At 37.9% G+C, this 26,091-nt stretch overlaps 1 protein-coding gene across 1 annotated transcript; it reads left to right on the top strand.

The window, feature by feature from the left end:
- The first annotated feature begins 1,726 nt into the window (after positions 1-1,726).
- LOC145999870 (uncharacterized) lies at positions 1,727-17,782 on the top strand. The gene is made up of 4 exons (XM_083137140.1): positions 1,727-2,438; positions 13,785-13,958; positions 14,486-14,970; positions 16,980-17,782. The coding sequence occupies exons 1-4, from the start codon at positions 2,319-2,321 to the stop codon at positions 17,305-17,307; spliced, it is 1,107 nt and encodes a 368-aa protein (XP_082993266.1). The 5' UTR covers positions 1,727-2,318; the 3' UTR covers positions 17,308-17,782.
- Positions 17,783-26,091: the final 8,309 nt, after the last annotated feature.

The raw sequence follows: 26,091 nt of genomic DNA, 5'->3' as shown, positions 1-26,091 counted from the left end.
TGCAAAAAAAGGAACAGTAAAAATAAAACCCATTTTAAATGAATAATTTTAAATTAATAAAACCGAATTTTGCCCTAAACCGCGAAAAAAAACACCGAATTGCAGTAAAAAATAACATCGAAATTTAGGATAAAATAAAGCGAAAACTTCACATCCCTACTGCAATAATGAAAGGATACCTCTTTTCTGTGAGTGCCTTGCTTTTCACTCATTTCGAAATGACCGATGGCAATTTCCAGGGGGAGGGGGTTCGAGCCCCTTCACGCCACCCGTGTTAGCATGCTGCACTCATCCTTGCATCTTCCTTTATTTCATCCAACACTTACCTTAGTCTCCTTTGATTATTTTCATTACCGTTTTCTGTATCAAGTGAAGATCATTTTGACCTTCTTATCAACCTTTGGATCTATAACCAATGTACTCTTCTCTTTCTTGATCCCCCCCCCCTCACACAGTTTTTACACCATAAGACGCGCGGATTCACAGGGAGAGCGATAGAGACAATCGCCCCTCCTAACTGCCACGTTTTTTGGAATACTCAAATGTTCTTTTATCACAAAATTTAACAGGGTCAAGAAATTTATTTAAAGTTTAATTTAATGGGCTTGGTAGGTTAATCGAAACTAGACCTACAGTTTAAATTTGGATCTAGATCGCTGTGGAATATGCCTTAAAAGGGGATCGAACCCCAGACTCCTTGATTAGGGTTGTTTTTTCTTTGTTATGTCACTTTACTTTTTATATCTGATATGTTTGTTAAAGGTTCAGGAATCCATAAATTTTAATGGGTTTAATTGGGTTCCACAGCAGGTCCGCAACCTTTTTTCTCGCACAATTTAAATTCGGGCCAAGTTGCCATAGGGAAGCTGTACTGAAATGTAAATTCTAAAGTTAATATTCTGAACCAGGTTTAAAATAAAATGAAAGAAACGTGCTTGCTTACTAAATGTCAAATCCTCAATTTGTTACTTAACAATGTAGAGGCTTGCAAAACGAGAGCATACCAATGAAACAAGCAACTTTAACAACTTATTGCGCCTTCTGTGCCAAGCCAAGAACTTGCAATATTTTCAAATAGGCGCCTCTGCCCCGCACCCAACTAAGCCCGACCCTCGCACTGAATACAGATGGCAAATGACGTTTAGCAACGTATAGGAAGGTAGGGAAGATTACATGCATCACTCGCGCGTCGTGCTCCCTCGGTTCACTTGAAAATATGACGACAGCGGTACACGGCCATTTTTCTCTTAGAGCGGTAAACAATACATCCTACCCTAGAGATTGTTCTCGTTCAGGTGTTTAATATCTGCATATTGCGACACTGTCGTTTCATTGCCTAACATTCTTGGCCGTCAGTACGTCATTGCACACACCTTTGAGATACGATGGGGTTGCTTACATGTAGCACCGACTTGTGTTACAACATAACTTTTCAGAATTCAACTTTCGAGTTTTTCCAACATTAAATCACAATACATTTTTTTCACTTTCAACCCCAAACAATCAACAAACAACAAAATTAAAATTAAAAATACAGCAACCTGAATCCCAAGATTTATAAACCCAGACAAATCACTATTCTCTGACGTCATCGGAACAAATATATCAATCATACGCTAATTCACAGAGATTAAAAAATAACAAGAAGAACTATCTATTTGTTTACTGATTTGGATTCGAACTTACAATTTGTGTTACGCTAACTTACAAGCTGCTTAGGCAAGCACGCCCTCTACGGATACCCTTCTGGCAAGAAGTGGCAACATTGGTGAAGTTTGTAAGCGACATCATCAAACTCTGACGTGTGCTAAACTAAAAAGATATATTTTTATTACTTTACGAAAACCTAATACAATACCGAAACAACAGGCGTATAGATTTGATCTGCTTTTAATAGGCAAACTTGAACAAGAAATCAGAATGTATGCTAAAACTTCATTTACAGTAACGGTCTGAATTTGACGAGTAAAAAGCAACGACTTCGAGCCAAGGATTATGTGCATCTATCTGTCTTGTTCAGGATTGTATCGGCGCTTCATTCGCAGTAGAGGGGATAGTGTTCATTCTTTCTTTGCCTGTTAAACAGAAGAACAAGTTTGTTTTATGAACAGTCTGGTTTTTGGTGCCAGTCGACAAGTGCAGTTGGAGTACAAAGAGTTGAGTGAAAAAATCAAACTCATTGTCGTGCAGAATTTTGTCGTTATTTCTTATTGTTCGACTCAACTTGTGTGTTATTTTGAAACTTGAGTACTTCGTCGCTTGACACAAAGCTTCGGAAGTGTGCCTTTATCAGTTAATGATAATCAAACAAGTGAAAAATGGAAGTTGTGTGTCGTTTTTGTGGCACAATAATGAATAGTTCGTTGTCCATTGGTCTCTATGAAGGAAAACCCATCAACGCTTGGACAAAATTGACCATAATCCAACCATCACTTCAGGTAAGCATTTTATATTAGGTTTTAAATTACGATATTTCATTTTTCGGCTCGCTTATTGTATATGCAATTTCGTGTAATTAGATTTCATAATCTATCGCGAATACTTACGTGTTTTCTAAAGAACATAGCATACTATGCCTAACAGTCGTTTAGTGCGCTGAATTCGTTCATTCATTCTTTTATTATGGACCTATCAGCTTAGAAGCCGTGGATTTTCAAACTGATCTCGAGACATTTAAGTATAAAACAAAATGTATGCAGAATTAGAATAACGAACAATAAGAGATGTGAATGTGGCTGGGAAAGTGCAGATGTGCAACATATGCCCAATATATAGTAGGGAAAGAACTATCTTATACAATTCTTTATAATTTGACAAGTTTGGTGGGGAATCCACATGTTCGACTGGGATACAGTTTGTTAACATTCATAAGAAAGTGTAACATACGATTGTATTTTTGTCTTAATACTAGAGCTAAGAACTTACGTAAAATAAGAGAAGAAAGCTGTAAGGGTAATTTTAAAAGTAAAACAGTAACATATATTCTAGAAAAATGTCCATAGTACGCTGAAACGTATTGTTTGTGAAATATCGTAAAACGTTTTAAAGCTTAGAACACCACGAAATTGCTATAACCTAACCTATCCCGTGTAAAAAATAGCTAGATTTTCATTGTTTACCTTATCATCTATTTCATAATTCATACTCGATATCGTGATCAACCCCAAGGAACGTAAAATAGTAACAGAAGTTTCCAAGAAGGCCAGTGCGATTGAGTCACATAAATGCAACACTTTTTCTTAACGTCTATTATTCGCTGTGGGAGACTAAAAATAATAGCCTAGCAAACCACAGTCGACAGCCTTCCCGATGACGGAGTGGAAACGCAATAACTGTAATCAAGGGGTCCGCGTTCGATCCCGTGTGGAGATACATTGCACAGGGATTCGGTTCGCATTTAAACTGTAGATATAGTTCTGATTAGCTTATCTGAGCATAAAATGGACTTGAACAAATTAACAACAATCGAACCTTATTGAATATGCCTAACCACTATTTGGCAGTAACGCAGTTACAACGTAAAAAAATAGGGCTGAGCCGATACCAGGTACCGGTATCGGAAAGTATTGGTTGAAATTTATTTACCGGTACCTGCGGATACTTTTCAGGCATTTTGATCTTTCACGAGCTCCTCAAAAAATGCCGTGCAACACTTTCACGGAGTCTAATTATCCCGGAATTTTTGCAAAATTCGAAGTTTCCTTTAATTCTACGCCAGTTTTCTGTGAAAAAATAATTTTGTGATAACATAACATGTAATTTAATATTCTGATGTAATTCTCAAATATGTTAAAGCAGAAATCTTGGTAAATTGATGCATATAATAGAGAATAGTTATAACTTTAATTATTACAATTTTCAAGCATCGGTGTCGGTGGGAGTATCGGCATCGGTTCAGCCCTAGTAAAAAGAGAATGTTAATCTTCATGTAACATTTTGTTACAAGCAAATGTAGTAAAATGTAGGTGGGGGGGGGGCGTAAAACTGTAAATCGAAAAGTGGTGGTGGTAGTATACAGATACACACGATTGGATTGGATTGATTTGGTGTTTTAAGTCCACTTTATGCACAGTAAGGCTAATCGGGACTGGACCTACAGTTTAAAGTGGGATCCGAACTACTATGTGCCTTCATCGGGAATCGAACCTGAGACCCCTTCATTACAAGGCGAGGACGCTACCACTGCGCCATCGGGGAGGCACACAGATACACACGAAATGCTACAATATTAAAATAATATATTAATATTAATGTCACCTATTCTAGCTCTAGGTCTACTTTACGTTCACAGCTAGTGTCAAACCGAAATTCTGTAGTAAAAATATTGAAATGTGTATATGTGCACTTACCTTATGCATCGGCAACTGGAAAACCCGTCAGATGTGACCTGTGAATGTTTTTTTTTTTTCATAATTATTCATGCTACACGACACCGAAGCCCTCCTGAGAACGAATTCTAGCTGTAGAACAATCATGCATCACTTCCAATATTAACGTTTTAGAACTGCAAAACACTCCATCACTAGAAAACCCGTTTATCGCGTAGCCAATTCGAACAACTCCCCAGCGTCACGGAACAATTGCACTTGGCGCCTTGCACAGGTGGCGGGCGCTACGACTGTCAGCTGTCATCGTCAATGATTGGTGAACATGGAACGCATGACCTTGCACGTAGGCGGGAAAAATAAACTACCCAGAAAGAAGGCAATTTCGGCAAGCACACTACCTTTAGAGTAAAAAAAATGCGAAACGAGAGTAAATAAATATTTCCGTTGACCCATTGTGTTTGTTTGTTTGTTTGAGTTGCTGTTTTAAGTCCACTTTGTGCACAGTAAGGCTAATCGGGACTGGACCTACAGTTTAAAGTGGGATCCGAACCACTTGTGCCTCCACCGGGTATCGAACCCGGGACCCCTTGATTACAAGGCAATGACGCTACCACTGCGCCATGGGGGAGGCCCGTTGACCCATTGTGAAACGCAGGGGTGACCAACGCGTCGACCGGCAAGCCGCAAGAGGTGGCCCGTGGTGCTCTGTCATATTATACGGATTTTATTGTGCATAGTCACATTACTTACCCCTCTGTATTTTCAACTGTTGTATCAGGAGAAGAGCTTTGTTGTAACAGTTATTTTCTTTTCTTGTTGAATCACATAATAATTAACGGTATAATTTAACAATACAGGGAATTTATCCAATTTGTTTGAAATTTGGGATACTTACTAATTTGGGACTCGTAATCACGAATCTCCACTTAAAATTTGGCGCTCACGTACACTGGCGAACTTAAAAAAAGGTCTCCCTCCTCTCAGTTAGATTGGAAGCAACAAACAAAAACCGATACTGAATTGAAAACACTGCAGCGTCAATGCCGAAACTCTATGCAAGATAAGGAAGATCTGCACAGTGTTGTCAGACGTGAACACACACAGAAGAGCAATGTTAACCATGAGTCATCAAGGAATTAACACAGCGTTTCTTTCTGTGGTCATTCGGCCTCGGAAGAAATATTTGTTGTCCATTTTGAGCTTTCAAGAAATCAGGTTCTGAGCTGGCGATTTATTTCCTTCATGAATGAAAATAGGTTGTTCATTTTTTCGTTTCTTTTCTCCCTTTTGTCATTAGCTCTAAAACAAATATAAAAAGAAAACGAGCAAAGAAGGTCGTTTCTTTCGGCACGTGACAGGCATATGTGGTAACTTTGCTATTTTTACGACCATATTATATCCCTCTTGTTTACTTTCAACGATAAGGACGAATGTTTGAGTGACCAGAAAAAAATGAACGAACATAATAAGCTCTTAAATATTACCCACGCTTCGAAAATAGATTCCGGCCCCAGTGGCAGAGTAGTTACCACATCACGCTACGACGTCAGGCGTCCCGCATTCGAATCCTGGCCTGGGCATGGATTTGTGAGTGTCCATTCATCAATTTCATCATATCGTCACTAATCCCCATATTTGATTGACTTTGATCGATTGAGTTTATGTTTGAAGTCCACTTTATGCACTGTAAGGCTAATCGGGACTGGACCTACAGTTCAAAGTGGAATCGGAACCACTATGTGCCCTTGTTCACAAGGCGACGATGCTACCACTGCGCCATCGGGGAGGCCTCCCCCATATTTGTAACTTAGCCAAGTGGCACAAGAATCGAAGTAAAATAAAGCAAATCAATCAATTAATCAATGGAACATAGGGTCTCCGGTTTCATAGAGCAGTATGCAAAGCACTCGGTCATGAAGACCCTCAAAATTGAAATAATAAGTGGAACAAAAAACTTGATATTAGAGTATTTTAAGAGTTTGGGCAAATGAACAGTTCACGTCAACCTACAACAATTTCACCTGTACTGTGTGATATATATAGATAGTTCTGACCTAATATAATTGAACGTGCTCTTGCGATAATAGTTACACATTTCCGTCTTGGAACACACAACCTCGACTCGGCACAATATGTGCATTTCCTTGCCCCTTTTCTGTATTTTTTTCTATTTAGGATATATTACGTTGCCTTTTTGCCTCTTGGTTAATCCGTAGCGATGAGAATGATTGACCAATTGATAACATGGATGTGATGGGGCAAACATGCCTTAATCATAGTTCGAACTTAAGACCTCTGTCTTCAAAGCACGTTACAATCTGCCACGTGTGTCTTTTCATATCCAGTCACCATTAATTTCGAGAGGTAGAAAACTACGTTACTCAAATAAATTGTATAAATAATTTCCATGACCATAAACATTTGTTGCACTTGTTGAGAGAAATCCATACCCTCGTAATGTTATAAGTAAACGTCGACTTAGTTGATATCCCAGGAACCCTTCCTTGCACGAAAATCACACTGTGTCCACAGGATTTACGACTGAATGCTTACTAAAGTAATAGAAATGTGCATCCCCATTTCCAATAATCGTTCACTCTTCGTATATTTTGAGGTCAGCTAATTCGAACATACGACCCTAAGACAGCTACACACTGCCAAAAAAAACTGCAGTGTCAACAAAGTAATTACTGTATATTTATATATTTTATTTTTGGTAATGGAATATTTTTTCCTTCAGATTCTTATTTATGTTTGATTTGGTTTATTTTACTTCGCTTTTCTGCCACCTTTGGCTAAACGCGACGATGAGGATGAGCGATGAAAAGATGAAATTGATGAAGGGACACTCACAATGAACACTGAACGAACACAATGCCAAGGCGGTGTTTAAGCAAGCTGTGTTAACCACTCTACCACGGAGGTCGGAATCCTTTTTAGTTAGGAGAAATCGTTCCTTGACAGCGAACTAAGAACAGTTAATATGCGTCACGTCAGAGTTATAATATTTTAAATTTCTAACAATCAATTGGGATTTACTCTTAACCATTTTTTTGCCTACATAACAACTTCCACGCAGTTAAGATCGTTTACACTAAGGACAACAGCGTTAAAGTCTATGCTTGAAGGAATGATTAAGCACACTATGATGACGGAAAATAATAATTCACATGACTATATTGATGCATTAAATAGATGAAACATTAATTTTCGTTCAGGAAGAAATATTGAAAAACGCAGGAACACAATGACCAATTGATTTATTTATTTTACTTTGCTTTTCTTCCACTTTTGAGTAATCACATAGATAAGGATGAAAGGTGTGTTAAGACGAAATTTGTGAAAGGCAATCACAAACGTCGGACACAGCCCAAACTTCACAGACCATTATACTGGCCTTGTGTCTAGACGCCAGATCCTCGTTAGTCTGCAAAATATACTCCATTGTCACAATGACGTAAGCATTCGTACAATAAATTTGTATATCATTCTCCCCCCCTCCCCCTAAGAAATGTGAGCTAAACATTCTGTGATATGTTCTTTACTTCTCAGGAACCACTAGCGGCCTTCAACTAGTTTATCCTGAAAAAACTGCGGGTTAGGATGTTAACAGATATTTCAGGGACGATATCCAAAGAATACTGTCACATACGCAGAATGCAAAACATTTCTATTTTCTCATTTCTACTACAACCCTGGCGAAAAAAAAGGCGGCTGGAGCGTGGTGCTGATCGTATCACCTCCAAAACGGCCGAGCTCGAGAACATGCGGTGCCCTACTACCACACCCCCTAAATGTGCCTTTATGGCACGTTGCTATACGAACGAGGAACTTTACCTAACCTTTACTACTACTAACTACTCATGCCAGGAATTTTGGTATTTTTTATACTTTTTTTATTTGCCCATTGCTAACCTGGTTCATTCCCAGCCATAACAGCAATTAGTCGATGCAATAAAATACGCCAAACTTAAAAATAAACGGGTGTCGGCGTGTGCGCACGCGCACGCACACACACATACACAGAGAGGTGGAGGGGGGGGGTTAGGAACACAAAAATCTTCCACAAACTGCCCAGATCATGCCTGATAAGACTCCAACAGCAAGCTTTCCGGAAACAAGTTTACGTGCGCATAAGGTAGTGATGGCCTTGTCTGCAACTGCCTTCCCCCACTTTCTTATCCAATACAGGAGTAATGAAGTGTTTCCAACTACCTTCCAATCTAACTATGAGGAGGGAGACCTTTTTTTTAAAGTTCGCCAGTGTACCTATAAATTTGTCGCTTATTTGGGGGCAGGTGAATCCGGCTAATTTCTAACATGCCGAAGCGTAGCGGAGCGGAGGCGGGGCCGCGTTAGCGGTTGGGTGCGGTAGGTCAATAACTCGAGGGGTGGAGCCCGGAATCGATGGGAAATTTGGAAATTGAGGGTATAGAAATAAGAACTTAATTTAGATTATTTTGCTATTTTCACGTGTGAGCGCCAAATTGTGACTGCAGATTCGTGATTAGGGGGCCAAAATTAGTGAGTATGCCGCATTTCAAACAAAATGGAGAAATTCCCGGTATCGCTCCTCTCATTAAAAGAATGAAAAGATGCTAATGATGAACTGGGGAGATACGGCCTAAAACAGGTGCCAGGCCCACAGTACTGAAGCCAAAACTTATTTAATTAATAAATAAGTAAATAAATAAATAAATACATACATACATACATACATACATACATACATAAAATAAAATAATCAATGTCAATTTCATGGTATTGGCCCTTTGCTTCCCTTTTTAGGCTCTCGTTGTTAGGTCTAAGAAGATAAGTAGACCGCCAGTGATTCTTGAAATGTAAATTAGCCCTCAAACCAAAAAAGGTTGGCCACCGGTACAATACAGGGTAGCAATCCTAAATTTGAAAAAAGAAGGAATACAATACAAAAATGTGATGCAAAAGTAATTTGTAAAGAGAAAAATACAATAATCTAGTTTACTACTTGAATTAATTAAGGTTAAAAAGTACTATTGTCTGTTAAGTACGGTTTTATTGCTTTCAGTCTCTTGCAAGGGCGCTAGCAGAATTTTTTCTCAGGAGGGGCAGTCAGAAACTTTTATCATCACTATTATTATTATTATTATTATTATTACTGCTCCTATTATTATTGTTATTATTACTTATACCCTAGAACTACTACTTATTCTATTCTTTTTTTAAAAAAAATTCATATATAGGGTCATTCCATGTCAAATCAACCAATTTTTTAAAAAATGGTTGCATGACCATTTTTCAAAAAATTCATTTTTAGTACATACGTTTGTACATGTTTCTAGATATCAAAACCAATGTTCAAAAAAATTTATTATCTTTAGTTCTCCTGGGGCAGCCATTTTTTTCAACATGGTGCATGGCTTTTTTTGCTCATATAGCACTTTTCAGAAACCTTAATATCTCAAAAACCATTAGAGCTAGAGACCTGAAACAAAATTCACTTTGTAGCTAATGAAGTATACTTTCTCTGATATCAAAGTATATTTTGCTTAAAATTGCATCGTAAGTACGAAAATTATGGTGGAAAATAAGGTAACAATAGTTAAAAAATTGCATTTTTAAGCCCAATTTTTTTAATGAAGGGGTTTAGTCTAAGGCTTGATTTTTTTCATGTGTAGACCTACATGGAGGGTGTCTGTAAATAAAATATCAGTGCTTAGAAATGCACCCCTTTTTTACAGCATGGGCTCAAGCATAGCCATTCATTGAATTTTGACAGTTTTCGGGGTTAAATAACTCAGATGGGTCCCCTTTAAAAATTCTTTATTAATTATTCTTTAATAATAAATCAAACCTTTTGCAATGAGATTTCGCAGATTTTCAATTGTCATACCTTGTAATTTCAATTTGTGGTAAGTCAAGTATTAAAACCTTATGTTACTATATTTTCTGAGCCTTTATTTAACCCAAATTTAAAAAAGAAAAAGAAAAGACTTCATTATTCTAAGTATGGAATGTAGTTTAACCTTACTTTGCAATGTCAGAAATTAGGTGACATACGTTACCTCATATTGACCAAAACAAGTTGAATCTAAAAGTTGAGATTTTTACTGTGAGTTATGTTCATGAAGGGCTTTCTATGTGCCAAATTTCAGAATTTTTAAGGTAACCCATCTGAGATATTTAACCCCGAAAACTGTCAAAATTCAATGAACGGCTATTTTTGAGCCCATGCTGTAAAAAAAAGGGTGCATTTTTAAGCACTGATATTTTATTTACACACACCTTGCAGGTAGGTCTACACATGAAAAAACAATAAAGCCTTAGACTAAACCTCTTCATTAAAAAAAAAATGGGCTTAAAAATGCAATTTTTTAACTATCGTTACCCCATTTTCCACCATAATTTTCGTACTTACGATGCAATTTCAAGCAAAACATACCTGAATATCATAGGAAGAATACTTCATTAGCTACGAAACGAATTTTGTTTCAGGTTTCTAGCTCTAATGGTTTTTGAGATATTAAGGTTTCTGTATACTGCTACATGAGCAAAAAAAGCCATGTGCCATGTTGGAAAAATGGCTGCCCCAGGAGAACTAAAGACAATAATTTTTTTTTGAACATTGGTTTTGATATCTAGAAACATGTACAAACGTATGTACTAAAAATGATTTTCGGTAAATCTATACATATTTGCATCTGTATACTTAACATATTAATTCATGTAGGACAAAAAGCTGTTTTTTATAGTTAGATATTAGACTGAAAGCTTAAATGTAACCCTACTTCAATAATAATGATAATAATAAATGTTGCTACGGCCTGTAAGTCACAAAAAACAATATTTTTGGTGTAAACTATAACTACATTTCACCATTTGAATTACATCAAATCTTTCCAGGAATCTCCCCGGCCTCCCCTGTGGGCACTCTTGGCCTCTTGTATGTGTGAGTAATTTGTTTGATGTGTGTGGGGAGTTTGTTATAATATGTTATTCCTGTTACTGTATGTGCTTTATTTTAAAGAGATTTTTTTATTATTATTCTACTGTGTGTTAGTATCTATGCAATGCAATTACTTTATAAATATATAGGAAATATATAGTCATAATGTTATTTTCTCGAAATGAGTCTCAACATGAGCCCCCAAAGCCCCAATCAGTATTTTAAACCCATACTTTATTGCTCCTTTCTGCGCTAAGAGTGTATGCCTGTCCAGAAAGTGTGGGGAAGTGGAGTATGGCACCAATGGGTCAAGGAATCAGTAGCCCTCCCGGCAAACAAGAAAAACTAGATAAATATATGCACTTTTAGCTTAATATGCACATGTGTATGGTATTTAGATGTATACTAAACATATCTGCCACCCACAAAATATTTCCTCCCCTCTCTACATCGCTACTAATTTTTTCTGGCTTGCCATCTCGCCACTGAGGGTCAGAGCTTGAGTCCTGGCATGGACATGGGTGATTCTTCGCAAGTGTCCCTTCATTATTTGGAAATTCCAGACAAAGTGGTCCTACTACACATGGGCGTCCGGAAGGGGGGGCCGTGCCCCCCTTGAAAATGAAAGTCAACCAAAAATTATGTATTTCACACATATAATTTAATTTTAGCCACAATAATATGTGTTAATTATTGCATTAACACCATAAATTCAAATTTAAGCAATTTGTTTTAGGGAACTACACTCTTTTGGGGGAAAATGTGACTTGTTTGCCCCCTCTGGAAAAAAAATACCTTCCTTGCACCTCCCTGGAAAAAATCCTGCGGACGTCCATGCTACTACATGTAAGTAACAAAACGAATCAAACCATGGAAATTATCAAGTTTTCCAATGAATTTACGCTTAAATGTTTGTGAATGCATACAATTTGCATACTTCACATACAAAAGTTATTAGCATCTGTAGTCAAGGCTTCACAGACAAATGATACATTTTTAAAGCATCACACGTTAACATTTCCATTTATGCTTTTCATGCACTCAGGCTGTCATCATGTCATCTTCATCATTGTGATTGGCCAAAAATGATGTTAAATAGCAACAATACAAGAATAATGTTGTTATTATTTAACACTAGTGATATATTCGAAAAAGCAGTTACACTGTCAGATAAACCTCCACTTGAGATCACCTACCTGGATATCTAACCCAGGTCACCGACGTAGTAGTCAGATGCCGTACCAACTGGGCCACAAGTATGTCGCTCATTTGTGACAATACGATCGCTGCGATAGGGAAGTGAGACAAATTTGGAGGATACCTTCAAGGTACCTTCCCAGCATTCTGTTGGAGTGGTTGAAGAAAACCATCGATGACCACCTATGGATTTTCAACCTCAATCCTCTTGACCGTGAGTCTGTGTTTGAACCTGTGGGTCTTCTGAATTGATTTAACTATAAAAAAGTGTGTGTCAAAATTACCAGGGCCAAGCATAATTTAACATGACGTTCTGTCAAAATGAGATACTTCCTCTTGGTGACCCTCTATTTGCCCAAATGTCATTCTCTAAAAAAACGTCAGGTGCATGAAAAACAGTAGGTTCTCTCTTACACCCACAAATTGTTTGCAAAAAACCCAATATGTGGTCATTTTGATACTAATTGTACTCTTATACTCCACTAAAACGTCCTTACACCCCCTCCTCCAGATGGACAATTTTGTTTAAACCCCTGAATTCCAGGTTGTAGCTCAAACCCAGAACCTTCAGTGATGAGCACAGAACGGATTTATATGTAAATACATATTTATGTATGAAGCTGAAATCAGCTATATTTTGTATTATCTTTGCACATCATGGCATGTAGACTCGAAAAATTCAGTTTTTATTTTCCATATTTTTACATATATGTATTACGTTTAAGCTAATATTTTACATATTTTGGCCATTTTTACATATTATTTCCATACTTCAGACCATTTCTCAACATATTCCATGTTTGCGCTATAACTACAAGCCCCCGTGTGAATTTCTTGCGAATAACTGACAACTGTGAAATACATTCCTATTACTTCTTGTGATAGTGAACGCAGTTTTAGTCTGTATGAATCCATTTTAAGAGACAACAGAAGGAAATTTGCGTTCGAACATTTACAACAAAATTTTGTTATTCATTGTTTTGGACACAGAAAATGAAAACACATTTTGTGTTGTTTGACAATTAATGTGAATGTAAGCGTACTGTATTTTATGTAGCTCGTGTTGTATCTTATATTCTTGAAAAGGTAAATTTTTACAATTTTAAGTTCATATTTAACTCCATATTTTGGTGAAAATAACTAAATATGTATTTACATATTTAGCACATTTTTACTACGTATAAATTCGTTCCCTGGTGATGAGACTGTGAGGTTATTATTATTAGTAGTAGCAGTAGTAGATATGTTCGGCCACTGTGGTGGCAGGCCATGTTTATTGTAGTCTATAAAACAATATAATAGTGTTTATAGTTTTTTTTCTTGACTAATTTCAGGTCTCTGCATGCGATGGGCTGCCGCAATGCATTTGTGAAAATTGCAACATGAAATTGAATTTTTGCTATGATTTCATGTCGGATGTCCAGAAAATGAGTATGTACTTCTGGAAGAAACAGTTGCAGTACTGGGTTTGGTCCGATCAGATGAACAAGTATCATTTGGCACCACAGGTTGGTTCTTCTTCCTTTTTCTCTTAAGTTTTCCTCTTTTTGTGTTCGGTTAAAAAGTACCTTACTGAACAAAGTATACTTAATAATTCTTGAATATTTTCTGGTGGCGAATAATGAAGAGGTTTTCTCGGGCAATCAACCAAGTGATTTCAGGATCTGGCTTCCAAGCTTTCAAGAGCTAACGTCACTCTCACCTTCAGGGATTGAAGTGCAGATATGTCAGGTATTTGGTGTGGGAGGGGTCCGGTGTAGGTGGCGGGCCAATCATCTGGTTGCCCGAGAAAATCTCTTCAAAGTAAACTTACGTCTTACAGTTACACATTTTAAAAAGTACAAATTTTCAAGTTAACAATTTAAGTGTCACAAAGTAACTGATGATTAAGTTACTTCTATTGTAGAAAAGTAATTGTTACAGAAACTTACTGTAATTTTTGACCATGATATTTACGGGAGGGGAGCCATGGCCCCTTCCAGATGTACTTGCGTGCTAAGTTGTTAGTGAGATAGGAAATTTGTTCTTTTTGCAGCACAACACAGTACTATGGAATAGTGGAGGACAAAACTTGCAATATGTACGAGCACAGCAATCTAATGTTAGTCATCCCTATCCATATCCTATCCCTAATGTAGTAGGGAATTGTACAATGAATCAAGAATTACCTGTAAGTGGAAGGCCTGAATATCAGTACACAGCACCTGTCAATAATCAGATGCCTATTTTCCCACCTAAACAAGAACTACATCATCCAACTGTCGTCCGGCAGAACGATAGGCATCCCATTCCAGGAGCTCCAATGAGAAATGTTAGAATAATTCCCGGCAGAGAGAAATTTAGCTTCAACAGTAACGATAGGAAATGCTTCAATCAGAGTGCTCCATGCCACGCAACCCCTCTGATGAAGACGAGGGCACCTGAGGCTCAGCAGAGTTGGTCTTCCGCCGTGCCCGCTCCTGGATGCAGCAGATGGCAAAATATTGCGGAGGTTACATTGATAAAAGGCAGCACTGACACGTAAGTAGATTTTATGCACAGTTATCATGATTTCATGGCCATTTTGCACCCTTCTTAGTATATATATATATATATAAAAAAGTAAAGTGTTCTGTTGTGCTTTGCACCACACCATGAAGGTGTATAGGGGGTGTGGGGTTAGGGCCCACACTTTCTTGATCTCAGCCAAGCTGGGGATGATGTGATCAGCACCATGCCCCAGGCTGCCTTCACCCCCTAGAGTTTCCTCCAGGTACCCGATGCTGGGTGGGTGCCGGAGCTGCTTGAACAGGTTGAAAAGTTCCGGTTCTCGCCCGTCGGGGATCGAACCCGGGTCTCTCGCATGGTAGTCAGATGTCCTAACGACTGAGCTACCCTTCTTAGTATACGAGCCCTCAACTGAAACCCTTAAGGTTGTAAAGAGTCCTTCAGAAAGGTTAAAGGTGGATATACACCGGACATTAGAAATAGCAAGGATAGTCTAGTCTAAGTCAGTGGTTCCCGAACTTTTTCGTTTCATTGCGCCCTTAGTGTTTCGGTGTCAAGGTTTTTCTGCGGCACCCAAGTCAGAATGTAGGCCTATCTAACACTTGCAACGCTCTGTTATTGTGGTTAGGTTGCTTGCCTTAAGTTAAAAAATAAACGCATATTTCAAATTCAGAAACTATTTACGTGTATAAAGTGCTAAAACCCTGTGTTGTCTGACAAGTGTCATTTCAGTGAAAATATTGGAACATTTCGCGGTGCACCTGCAAGCCAGCCATGGCACCGCAGGGTGCCGCAGCATACACTTTGGGAGCCACTGGTCTAAATACTTCCGCAGAAATAGTGTAAAAAGACCTCTCTTCTCAAAAAGCTAAAATTATTTTTTAAAACATAAATATGCCGAAAACTTAAAATAGTATTATGGGGGACCATCCTGCTGACCACATCAACCCCGTAATTGGTTGGATCATCTCTGTTGAGGCTGAGGCTGGCAGTCAGTAGGTAGGGCTGTTGCCCTACAGGTTTAATGTACATGCACCAACAGGGTGTCTACCAAAATAACAAATCCAAAATTCTTGACTGTAATTAGGTATAGTTACAAAATTAAGATAATAGATATTTTTATTCAATGGAAAACCTCTACCGCAAGGCTGGTTAAGATGAAAACTGATGCTGTACTTTGATAATTATTAATGCATGTAAAAATGAATGCTTCAAACTTCATCATGGAAGGGGAATGGCCACATCACTTTATTTACTATTTTTACAAAACTTCATACATACAAGAATGTACGAGGGTTATTTTTTAAGTAAAGTCTATTTTGCAATGAAAACAAAGTAAGTAAATGTTTAAAAAAAAAAAAAACATCTGATCGAATCTTTTGGCTGGGAGGTATTCGATCATCCGCATACAGTCCAGACCTTGCACCTAGTAACTACCACCTCTTCTGCCATCTGAAGACCTTCCTGGGCAGCAAGCATTTAGACACTGATGAAGAAGTGAAAACGACCGTGAGTAACTGGCTATCTCACAGGCGGCAGAGTTCTATGAGGAGGGTATGCAAGAACTCGTAGTTCGTTAAGATAAATGTTTAAACCGGCAAGGAAATTATGTAGAAAAAGAGAGAAGTGTATGTAAATTCAGATAATAAATGTTTTTTTGAAAAACATTTACTTACTTCGTTTTTATTGCAAAACTGACCTTACTTAAAAAATAACCCTCGTAATTCTTAAGAAACAAAATTAACAAATATTAACCATAACTCAATACAATTTTAGATTTCCAAATGTTCAATTTTATCAAATCCCAGTACAGGTATATAACAATGTAAATTCACTATACTATTAAAAATAGCAAAAATTCTTCACCAAAAGCATAATTTCTTGACTTTCTTGACCTATGTTGATTTCTTGACCAGTAGACATCCTGATCAATATACCTGACAGATATTTTTAGTGTCAAAAGTTCTCAATAAATTCAAATTAAATTCATACCAATTAAGTTTCATTTCAAGAATCACATTATCATTATTTTTGTACTTCAGGTACAATGGAAATCCTCAGCATCCGACGAATGATGATGATGACCTATGCATTATCCTGGACACGAAAGAAATTAGAAGGAAAAAAGTGATGGCTATGATCCAGAAAGGGGAAGAGCTGACGCTGGGGTTGTTCTTCAACAGTCGAGAAAAAGGTTACTCCTGCGTGTTTTGTAACTTTGTCTCTCAAAAAAAGACAAAGCTTGTGAGACATATTGCTAAGCATCATGAACTAAACAAGCAACTAGCTGCATGCAGAAAATGCGGTAAAAAGTTTATAAACAAAACAGTACTGAGTGTTCATAAGAAGTTTAAGTGCAGGTCGAAATAATTTGTACAAGTGTTGTATAATTCAAAGTAAATGCCATTACTTTTCAGGGATTATAGTGTGTTCACACCCTTAAGTAAGTAAATTTAATGGTATTTACTTGGAAGTAAGCACTAAGGAACAGAAAGTAAACGACAACTGAAGGATTGGATGACAGTCAAGATGATAACCTTAAAAATATATATATATATATTGTACTTTTAAAAAATTATATGTAATAAAATATATTTCACAGTTAAATTACAAGGAATGTAAATATAAATTATTGTCAGTTTCGTAATATTTGTCTCCAACATTAGGCTAGTGTACACATATTAAAAATTTACACATGTATATCACAGGATTTACTAAGTATGTGAAAATATATGGATTCGCGGTACATTATTATTTTGAGATAAAATTCTTATCTATATTTCCATTTACAAATCTCTTTCTGTTACATATATTAATGTTTTGCTTATATAACTTTATACTTTATATATTTAATTGCTTCATATGTTTTCTGTACTATATTGTTTAATATTAATGCGTATAAGAAGGAAATAAAATGGTGTAGCCACTTAATTACTTTTTTTTTCTATTGCATGAATCTCCATGAAATGGACAAATTGAATCAGAATTAATACTGTTTTTGCATAAACAATTGTTCTTTTTTATTCTTCTAATGAATAAATTAGCATGTGCATGGGTGTTCATGGAAGGGCACTTACGAAAAGTTGGCAACACTGCTTTCTTTCTTACTATTGTATGATACATTTTAATACTTAGCACAATTGTATGTACATCAGTGGCATATGCTGGTTCTAACGAGTGGCTAATCTCCGACCCTTGATCTTCAAACTCCAAACGTTTCTGTGCAATTTATGTCAGGATCCATATTGGATTTATGAATATTGTGTGGGAATGTTTGTCTTATTGCTGCGACCACCATCAATTAATTCTCGTTATTGCAGTTTAATATACGTGTAAAATTTCAAATAATAAAACAAGACCGTATTATAAAGCTATAAAAAAAACAGGCTGTGAAATATAAAATGAATGCAAAATTCAACTTACTCCAGGACCGTGCGAAAGATTGCAGCTTAACAATGGAAGTTATGTGGCTTTTTTAATTTTTCATGTTTGTCACAAGCGTTGCAAAGATTGTTTAGATTACAGTATCCGCCACGCATCCATACATTCTTTTCAACCCCAAAGAGTAAGCACGCCCCACAAAAGCTTATTAACACTTGTACTTACTTCCTGTCAACCATGTTGTTTTGTCATAATTTGCTTGCGAAAAATGCCTCACATATTCCCGATTTTTGTCTTTGTATATTGAAGTAAGTTGTCCTCCTCCGTAGTCGAGCGGGTTAAGGCGTTCACTCGTCTTGAGATCGTTCGCTGCGGGACGGCGTAGGTTCGAATCCGGCTCTGGTCGGAATTTATTCGGCCTACGTATAGGGCCGGTGGCAACCCACCATCGTGAGGAAATTGGGAAGCTCCGAGTGAGTGAGCGTAACCCGATCGAGAAGACCTGCAATGGCTGGGGGCTCGTCGGGCTGATCCCCCGACACTCCAATACTGGTCTAAGATCTCCACGCTATAACAGGTGACGGAGGAACAGTGTGGGAGGGAGACTAGCAGTCGGTAGGTAAGCCAAGGCCCTCACGGGCTGTAGAGCTATGGGTTATTTATTTATATTGAAGTAAGTTGAAGCGATGGCACTGGCTTGCCTACCTGTATTAACAATTTGCAACTTCTCATAAAAAGATCTTATTTCAAAAGGTTTCACCAGCAAATCTTCTATCACATCCATTATCCTTTAACACAGCACTATCACGACAAACACTAACACCTTAATAAGTAAGAAAAACCAAGCACAGCACAAAGCCAACGACCACACACATTCAGTTTCACGCACCAAACTTCTGTTGTTGTGTTCCTGGCTCAGAATGAAATTCCCTATGAATGATATAACAATTTCCTTTCCGAGCTCAAAATACCCTGCGATGACAGTTCGAATCGTTGCAGGCCCGAACCAGAATTTTATTTCGGGGTGGGGGTGGGGATGGAGGGTATTCATCCCTTATTAGTAGCCGCCACACAAAGTTGAAAAAGTGGGGGTAGAAGTCCTGAAGATGAATCTCAGATTATTACAACGTAGTATGAAATGTGTTTAATCCTGCCAATGAAGTAAAATTAATTACCACTATACTTGAATTGTTGTTTTAAGTCCACTTTCTGCACAGTAAGGCTAATCGGGACTGGACCTACAGTTTAATGTGGGATGCGAACCACTATGAGCCTCCACCGGGTATCGAACCCAGGACCCCTTGATTACAAGGTGAAGATGCTACCACTGCGCCATCGGGGAGGCTCATATTACCACTATACACTTTTTAAATTAGATGTATGTATTATTTCAGCCCCCGAGTTCTGCACCTGGCTACGTGCCTCATGTGTTTTGTTCCTTATATGTTTAATTCGTTCATGTTCATCACTATTAATCTGAAGAGGCGGAATAGCAACTTAAATTAACTAATATATATATAATTTATTTCTGATATCTTTCCCTTTAAAAAATATTTAGTTCCGTGAAAGAAGTACTCTCGCTGCTTTTGAAGATTAGAGAGAAGAAACAATCACTATTTTTGTAAAGACAAGAATGGGGGGTGTCAGCATATAGGTGCTTTAATTGCTTAAGCTTTGAATTTTAATTTAGTTTGCTTCATCTTCAATATTTAAGCTTTTTCCTTTTGATAAATTTATGTTCAAGTAACAGAAATCAGCAAGACAGAAGCAAATGTAAATTGAAAATTAGCGTAGAATTGGTTTGCCCATGTTCATGTCCAGATATTATTAGAATAATTAAATCAAGAAGACTTAGGTGGGCAGGCCATGTGGCACGAATGGGAGAGGAAAGAGGAGTTCACAGGATTCTTGTTGGGAAACCTGATGGTAAGAGACCTGTAGGAAGGCCAAGACGAAGATGGAGGGACAACGTTGAGATGGACCTAAGGGAAATCGGTAGGGATGGAAAAGAGTATATAGATCTTGCTCAAGATAGGGACAGATGGAAGGCCTGTGTTGCTGCAGCCATGAACCTTCGGGTTTAAGAAGGCTAGAGAGTTAGTTAGTTAGTTATTCAATTTTCCTGTTCTTCGCACCCTACTGGGTATGTTTTCCCTATTTTCCTTACAGAAGGCAATTTGTGAACCCAAAATTCCCGTTCCGTGGCCGCGGTGGCTCAGTCGGTAACGCGTCTGACTACCATGCTCAAGGTCCCGGGTTCGATCCCCGGCCGGTTCAAATCCGGGAACTTTTCTAAGGTTGGAAGCGGCCCCGGCGCCCACCCAGCGTCGAATAACATGGGTACCTGGGGGAAACCCTGGGGGGTAAAGGCAGTCAGGGGCGTGATGCTGATCACATCACCCCCACTCATGACCGGATCAAGAAAGTGTGGGGCGTTACCCCCACACCCCCTATACGCCTTCATGGCATGGTGCTATGCACAGGGGAGCACTTTACTTTTTTACTTTAAAATTCCCGTTCCTGAGAAATGTCCCTGCCATAAAAAACACAGCTTCTATGTTTAGCAACGACACAAAAGCCTTCGGGAGGGAATTGTGGAGGAGGGTTGTAGGAGGTCTCAATGGTCGCCAGCGGAGGGAAAGGCAAAGGCTCTGGGGGTTGAGGCCGGTGGGCTCTCACCAGAAGGAGGTTACCCTGGCCAAGGAATCACGGCACCTGAGAAGCAGTATTTCCTTCCCCGCTTTCCTCTCTCCTCGCCAAGGGTTGTAAAGGAAGCAGGTGGAATGATGTCAGGGTGACATTCCCTAATGTCATTCCACCGGCTGGAGAAAGGTTCCCGGACATTCAGCGGCAAACGGTTGGAAGCATTTGCGCGCTGGAAGTAAAGAAATGTATGCATGAAAATTATTTGGAAGGATATTGCGAAGAAATGTATATTTTTTTTAAAAAAAGAACTATAGCCGGGTCATCTGCGATTACCTAGATGACCCAGAGTATATGCCGCTGATGTACATAGCAATGCTACATTTTGGAATGTTAACATTCACTTCAGTTTCATGTGGGGGAGGTTCTTGAGTAAAATAACCCTTTTTCTATATGAAGACGGAATGACAACATTGTATTTCTTGTGAAAGTCATTGGTATTCCATTCAAAACAAAACAAACTTCAACTCTCTACAATGAATACTTCTCATTCCTTGGATTTTTAAAAAAATCATTTCCATGCATTTGAAAAATGCACACTAAAATTCATATTGACTAAATAATAACAACTAGCTTTTGACAAACATCCAATACTCGCATTGCAACCATCATATACGGCTAGGTGTTGTTGCTACAGGCGTCATGCAAGCCTTGATTGATTGAGTTGGTGTTTGAAGTCCACTTATGCACAGAAAGGCTAATTGGGACTGGACCTACAGTTTAAACCACTATGTGCCTCCACCATACAATGTGTACAAACAATCAAGTCAGTGTCAACCCCATGTTTACCGTGACCTTTTTGCTTCTACTATCGTGTACTTTTCACAGTTTTCATTTTCGCTATCACTTCTGATACACCTTGTATATAATGACACAGTAGAAGGAATTAGCAATACAGTATTGAATCAATTGTATCCAATTACCTTTTTAAAGTGGTGGTGTGAGGGGGGAAATTAACATAGAAATAATAATTGATGCTCGCCTATGCAATCAAGTACAATATGGATGAATAATGATAGCATTTAAAATATTCAGCAAAGAGAGAGACTCGAGCGTTATTTAGAAACAAAAGATTATCCTTGTTACATGAATGCACGTTATGATTAAAAAAGGCATTAATATAATCATTGTGGTTATAATTAATTAATGACAGTTTATATATATATATAACTTTATTATTGTTCTAATAAATTTCTTAAACTTGTTAAATAAACTGTCCAAACTTATCCAGTGAATTTCATATTTGACACAATTAATGAATATACTTGTTAACTTAGTGTATCACGTACCTTTGGTATCCCAGTTTAGCAGGTCCATAGATCTTTCAGCTGTACAATCGGAAGGGTATAATGCATCCCAATTAAAAAAAATAATTGTTAGATGTCAATTCCGAACCAGATCAAGAAAGATGTGACTATAGTAGTAATTAGCAAAATAGGCAAAGTTGCAGGTCCATATTTTTTGTATTTCCGAAACTACAATTTCTTTTATAAACATGTTGGTAATTTTTAATTGCAATACTTCGGCAACCATGGCAACTATTGAAGTGATTCAGACGGTGTTGGACAGGTCTTGAAAGGCTGTTTCACACGAGATATTACATGCCTATGCCAGTGTGTAAAAATTAATTGAAGGTGGGGTAAAGGAAAATGGGGTAGTCATTTTTTTTAAAAAAAACTATTAAGCAATAACTGTACAAGATTTAAAAACGAGATGCCAATGGGATCCGGAGTTATATTACATTAGCTTAGGGTAGGGTAAGTAGTGCATAATAACTTTGATAGACAAATTCCCATAACTCAAAAGTAAAAGTCAAGCAGAAATTAAACAATATAAACGCACAATATTGTTTGAATTGAATGCCCCACCCACTGGAGCACAACATGTATTAATATTAAAACAATACAAGATATTGGGAGGGCCTCCCGGATGGCACAGTGGTAGCGTTGTTGGCTTGTAATCAAGGAGCTCCAGGTTCGACCGTTCGATACCCGGTGGAGGCACATAGTGTACTTTAGGCCCAGTCCCGTTTAGCCTATCTGTGCATAAAGTGAACATAAAACCAACCCAATCAATCAAAAGCTGTCACAAAATATTCTATTTTTGGCATGGAAACAATAAAAAAAGCATTTCCCCCTTTTCTGTCAACAATAAAAGCCATTCCTGTGGTTAAAGTAAAGCAGTAAACAATACTGCATGTTTCCTCAGCATGTATAGGTTTCCATTTGAAATGTAATTGTAATAGGACAGTGGTTCCCAAAGTGTGACAGGCTTACAGGGTCACCGCAAAATGTTCCAATATTTTCACTGAATGATATGATTGTTCCAAATATGTGATTATTTAGCACTTTTACACATAAAATGTTTCTGAATTTGAAATATGTGTTTATTTTTTAACTTCATGCAAGCAATATAACCTCGCTAACTGAGCGTTGCAATTGTTAGATAGGCGTACATTCTCTTTTTGGCACCGTGGAAAAATCTTTGAACATTAAGGGCTCCTTGAAACGGAAAAGTTTGGGAATGCCTGGTAATAGGAGCTAGGAGGATGCAGACTGCTATGCTTGCTAAATTGCTTGTTTCTTACTAGTTTTAAAAAAGGATAAGTTTATAATTAGGAAGAAAAGTGTTACGGTGCCGAATCCTTAGTGATGGTGAACCTGTACTAGTGTTAGTGGGGTGAAGCGTGAAAGTGAAGCCACAGGTATCGACGGAAGAGTTGTGGCAAAAACAACAAAATCTGTTGCAAGGAAAGAAAGGTCAAAGTTATCAGCCCCTTTGGAGTCAACAACCTCCGTGGATCGATTACGATAAGGTAAAAGATGTAATTTTTATGCAAAATTAGCGAACAAATATGCGTGAAGAAAACCGCACAAAATGGAAACGACTTCTATTGAGGTGGCTAAAGGTTAAAGATAAAGATTGATGAAGCAATTCTGGCTGACGACATTTCACGTTAGATATTCTGCATGAACCTTTTCCCTGCAATTTCACTATTCTCTTCTTCAGAAATCGTTACAGTACACCTTCGGTACAAGAAAATGTGTGTCAGAAGAATCCCTTGACTGCTGACTGAGGAGCAGACTCAAATATGCTGTCACTACAAGAGCGGGAACAGAGTACAATGACTGTGTAAACCAACTGGTATCACGCTATGATAAATACTTGAATGGGTATGGCAAATATGTAGAAAAGAAGAGTAAGGTATGTAGTTTCTGTACCATAATATTTTTGCACATAGCTATTGTGTGCTTTACACCAAAATGGTTTTTCTGGATTACCCTCATAATATTCCATATCGCTGACCAAAAATATATTTTCTCTGGACATTTAATATTCCCTCCACCCACCTCTGACACTACATACGAGTACATTAAGTAATGCTGCATGCTATCACTTCTACACAGAAGGTTACCCAACACCCCTGCCCTCCCCCAAGTTGTCAAATCAAACAATAAGTATTGCTCCCAACCCACCATGCCACACCCACCCAAAAAACCCTCCAAAACAATATAGGACTTGCTTGCCCATACTGTAAACACCTTAAATGCATGAAGTGCCCGTACCCACCCTCCATCATCCTCTCCCTCCTACTCCAATGCAACATTACAATCTATAATATGTTCTAACAGCAATTCTTTTGCAATTCTCTACGCAAGGTACTATACACTGAAAGAAGGTATTATACCCACCCCCACCCAAAAGCCTCACCCTCCCACCATCCCAAGGTGAGATAACTACATATCAGTACTTAATTGCAGGAACAGAAGAAAGCTGGTACAATCGAGTTGCTCCATATTTTTTTGAAGAGGATACATAGTACTCTGTAAAATTATAAACTCAAGTTTAACAATTCAAAAAAATAGTTGATAATAGATTTTAGCCAAACAAAGCATTTGCAAAAGCACTCAAACTGAATACTTCCATCATGAATTTATCTATCTATTATATTAATTTAATTTTTTGTAAGTTTTCAGGCAATTTTGAATCACAATGATTTAGAGCATGTAGAGGTTTTAAAATTACTACATTTTCTGAAATTGGAAAAGTCAAGCAAGCCAAGAATGTGGTCTATACATTAACTCATGTCATAGCAGTTTGCTAGTGCAGGCATACAGATTTAGCAACTGAAATAATCCAGTTTAATAAGTTTAATAGACTTACATAATCACAAAACTATTGATAATATCTAGACAACAGTGAAAGAAAACTACACGAAAATTCACGTCAATGCTCTAGAAGCAATTCTAAGCGTATGGAATTTTTCATATTTTGAAATATCCAAGAGGTTCTTCGAATGGAGGAAAATTTGAAAAAATTCGCCCATTTGCATGCCAAACGTCCAGCCGAGCCTTCATACAGTGCAATGCAATTTCATGTTCCTGGTTTTCACATTTTCCTCGATTTTAAGTTTTCTCAGCTTGGTCCCCTGAAAAACCGAGGTTCCACTGTACTAATATTCCATTTCACTGGCCACAAATATATTTTTCTGCATTCAATATACCCTACGCCCACCTCTCACAAAACATACGTTAAGTAACAATAAATAAAATAACTTCTATACAGAATATTGCTCTGCACCCCATAAACACCCTTCCCCAGACTGTCAAACAACACAGTAAACATTACTTAAATCCTCCATAACCTCACCCACCCCCTCCGCCAAGAGAATGGGACTTGTCACAATGGAGAACAAAGCCCATATCATAAAGTAAATGATAAATGAAGTGGCCTCAACAATCCTAGCCTAACCTCTCCCACCTACCCCAATGCAACATACTATTGAATCAAATGCTCTTGCTGAACCATGCCCTGAATCAAGGTATTATATATAATACTCCCTGAAAGCCTCACGTTTCTTACACAAACATTCCGAGTATCAGTGCATAAAACTAATTTGCAATGAATCCCCATCAATAGTGACAAAGCAACAAGGTGGCACACTAAATATGAGTTTTGATTTAGCACAGAAAGAATAATTTGGACTGGACCTACAGTTTACAGTGGGATCTGAAATAGTGTGCATCTCCCCACTGGATATTGAATCAGTGACGTGCACTGAGGAGTAGC

Source organism: Lepisma saccharinum, chromosome 16, assembly GCF_977018435.1.
Source record: "Lepisma saccharinum chromosome 16, izLepSacc3.1, whole genome shotgun sequence".
In the NCBI taxonomy this organism is placed as follows: domain Eukaryota; kingdom Metazoa; phylum Arthropoda; class Insecta; order Zygentoma; family Lepismatidae; genus Lepisma; species Lepisma saccharinum.
Note: the sequence above shows the minus strand (reverse complement) of the source record. Positions and strands in the feature narration are given on the sequence as shown.

Excerpts from the sequence above, each read along its gene's own strand:
- LOC145999870 (XM_083137140.1), top strand. The coding sequence starts at position 2,319 with ATGGAAGTTGTGTGTCGTTTTTGTGGCACAATAATGAATAGTTCGTTG. Across the intron at positions 13,959-14,485 it reads AGTATCATTTGGCACCACAG|CACAACACAGTACTATGGAA; the intron begins GTTGGTTCTTCT and ends TTCTTTTTGCAG. Across the intron at positions 14,971-16,979 it reads ATAAAAGGCAGCACTGACAC|GTACAATGGAAATCCTCAGC; the intron begins GTAAGTAGATTT and ends TTTGTACTTCAG.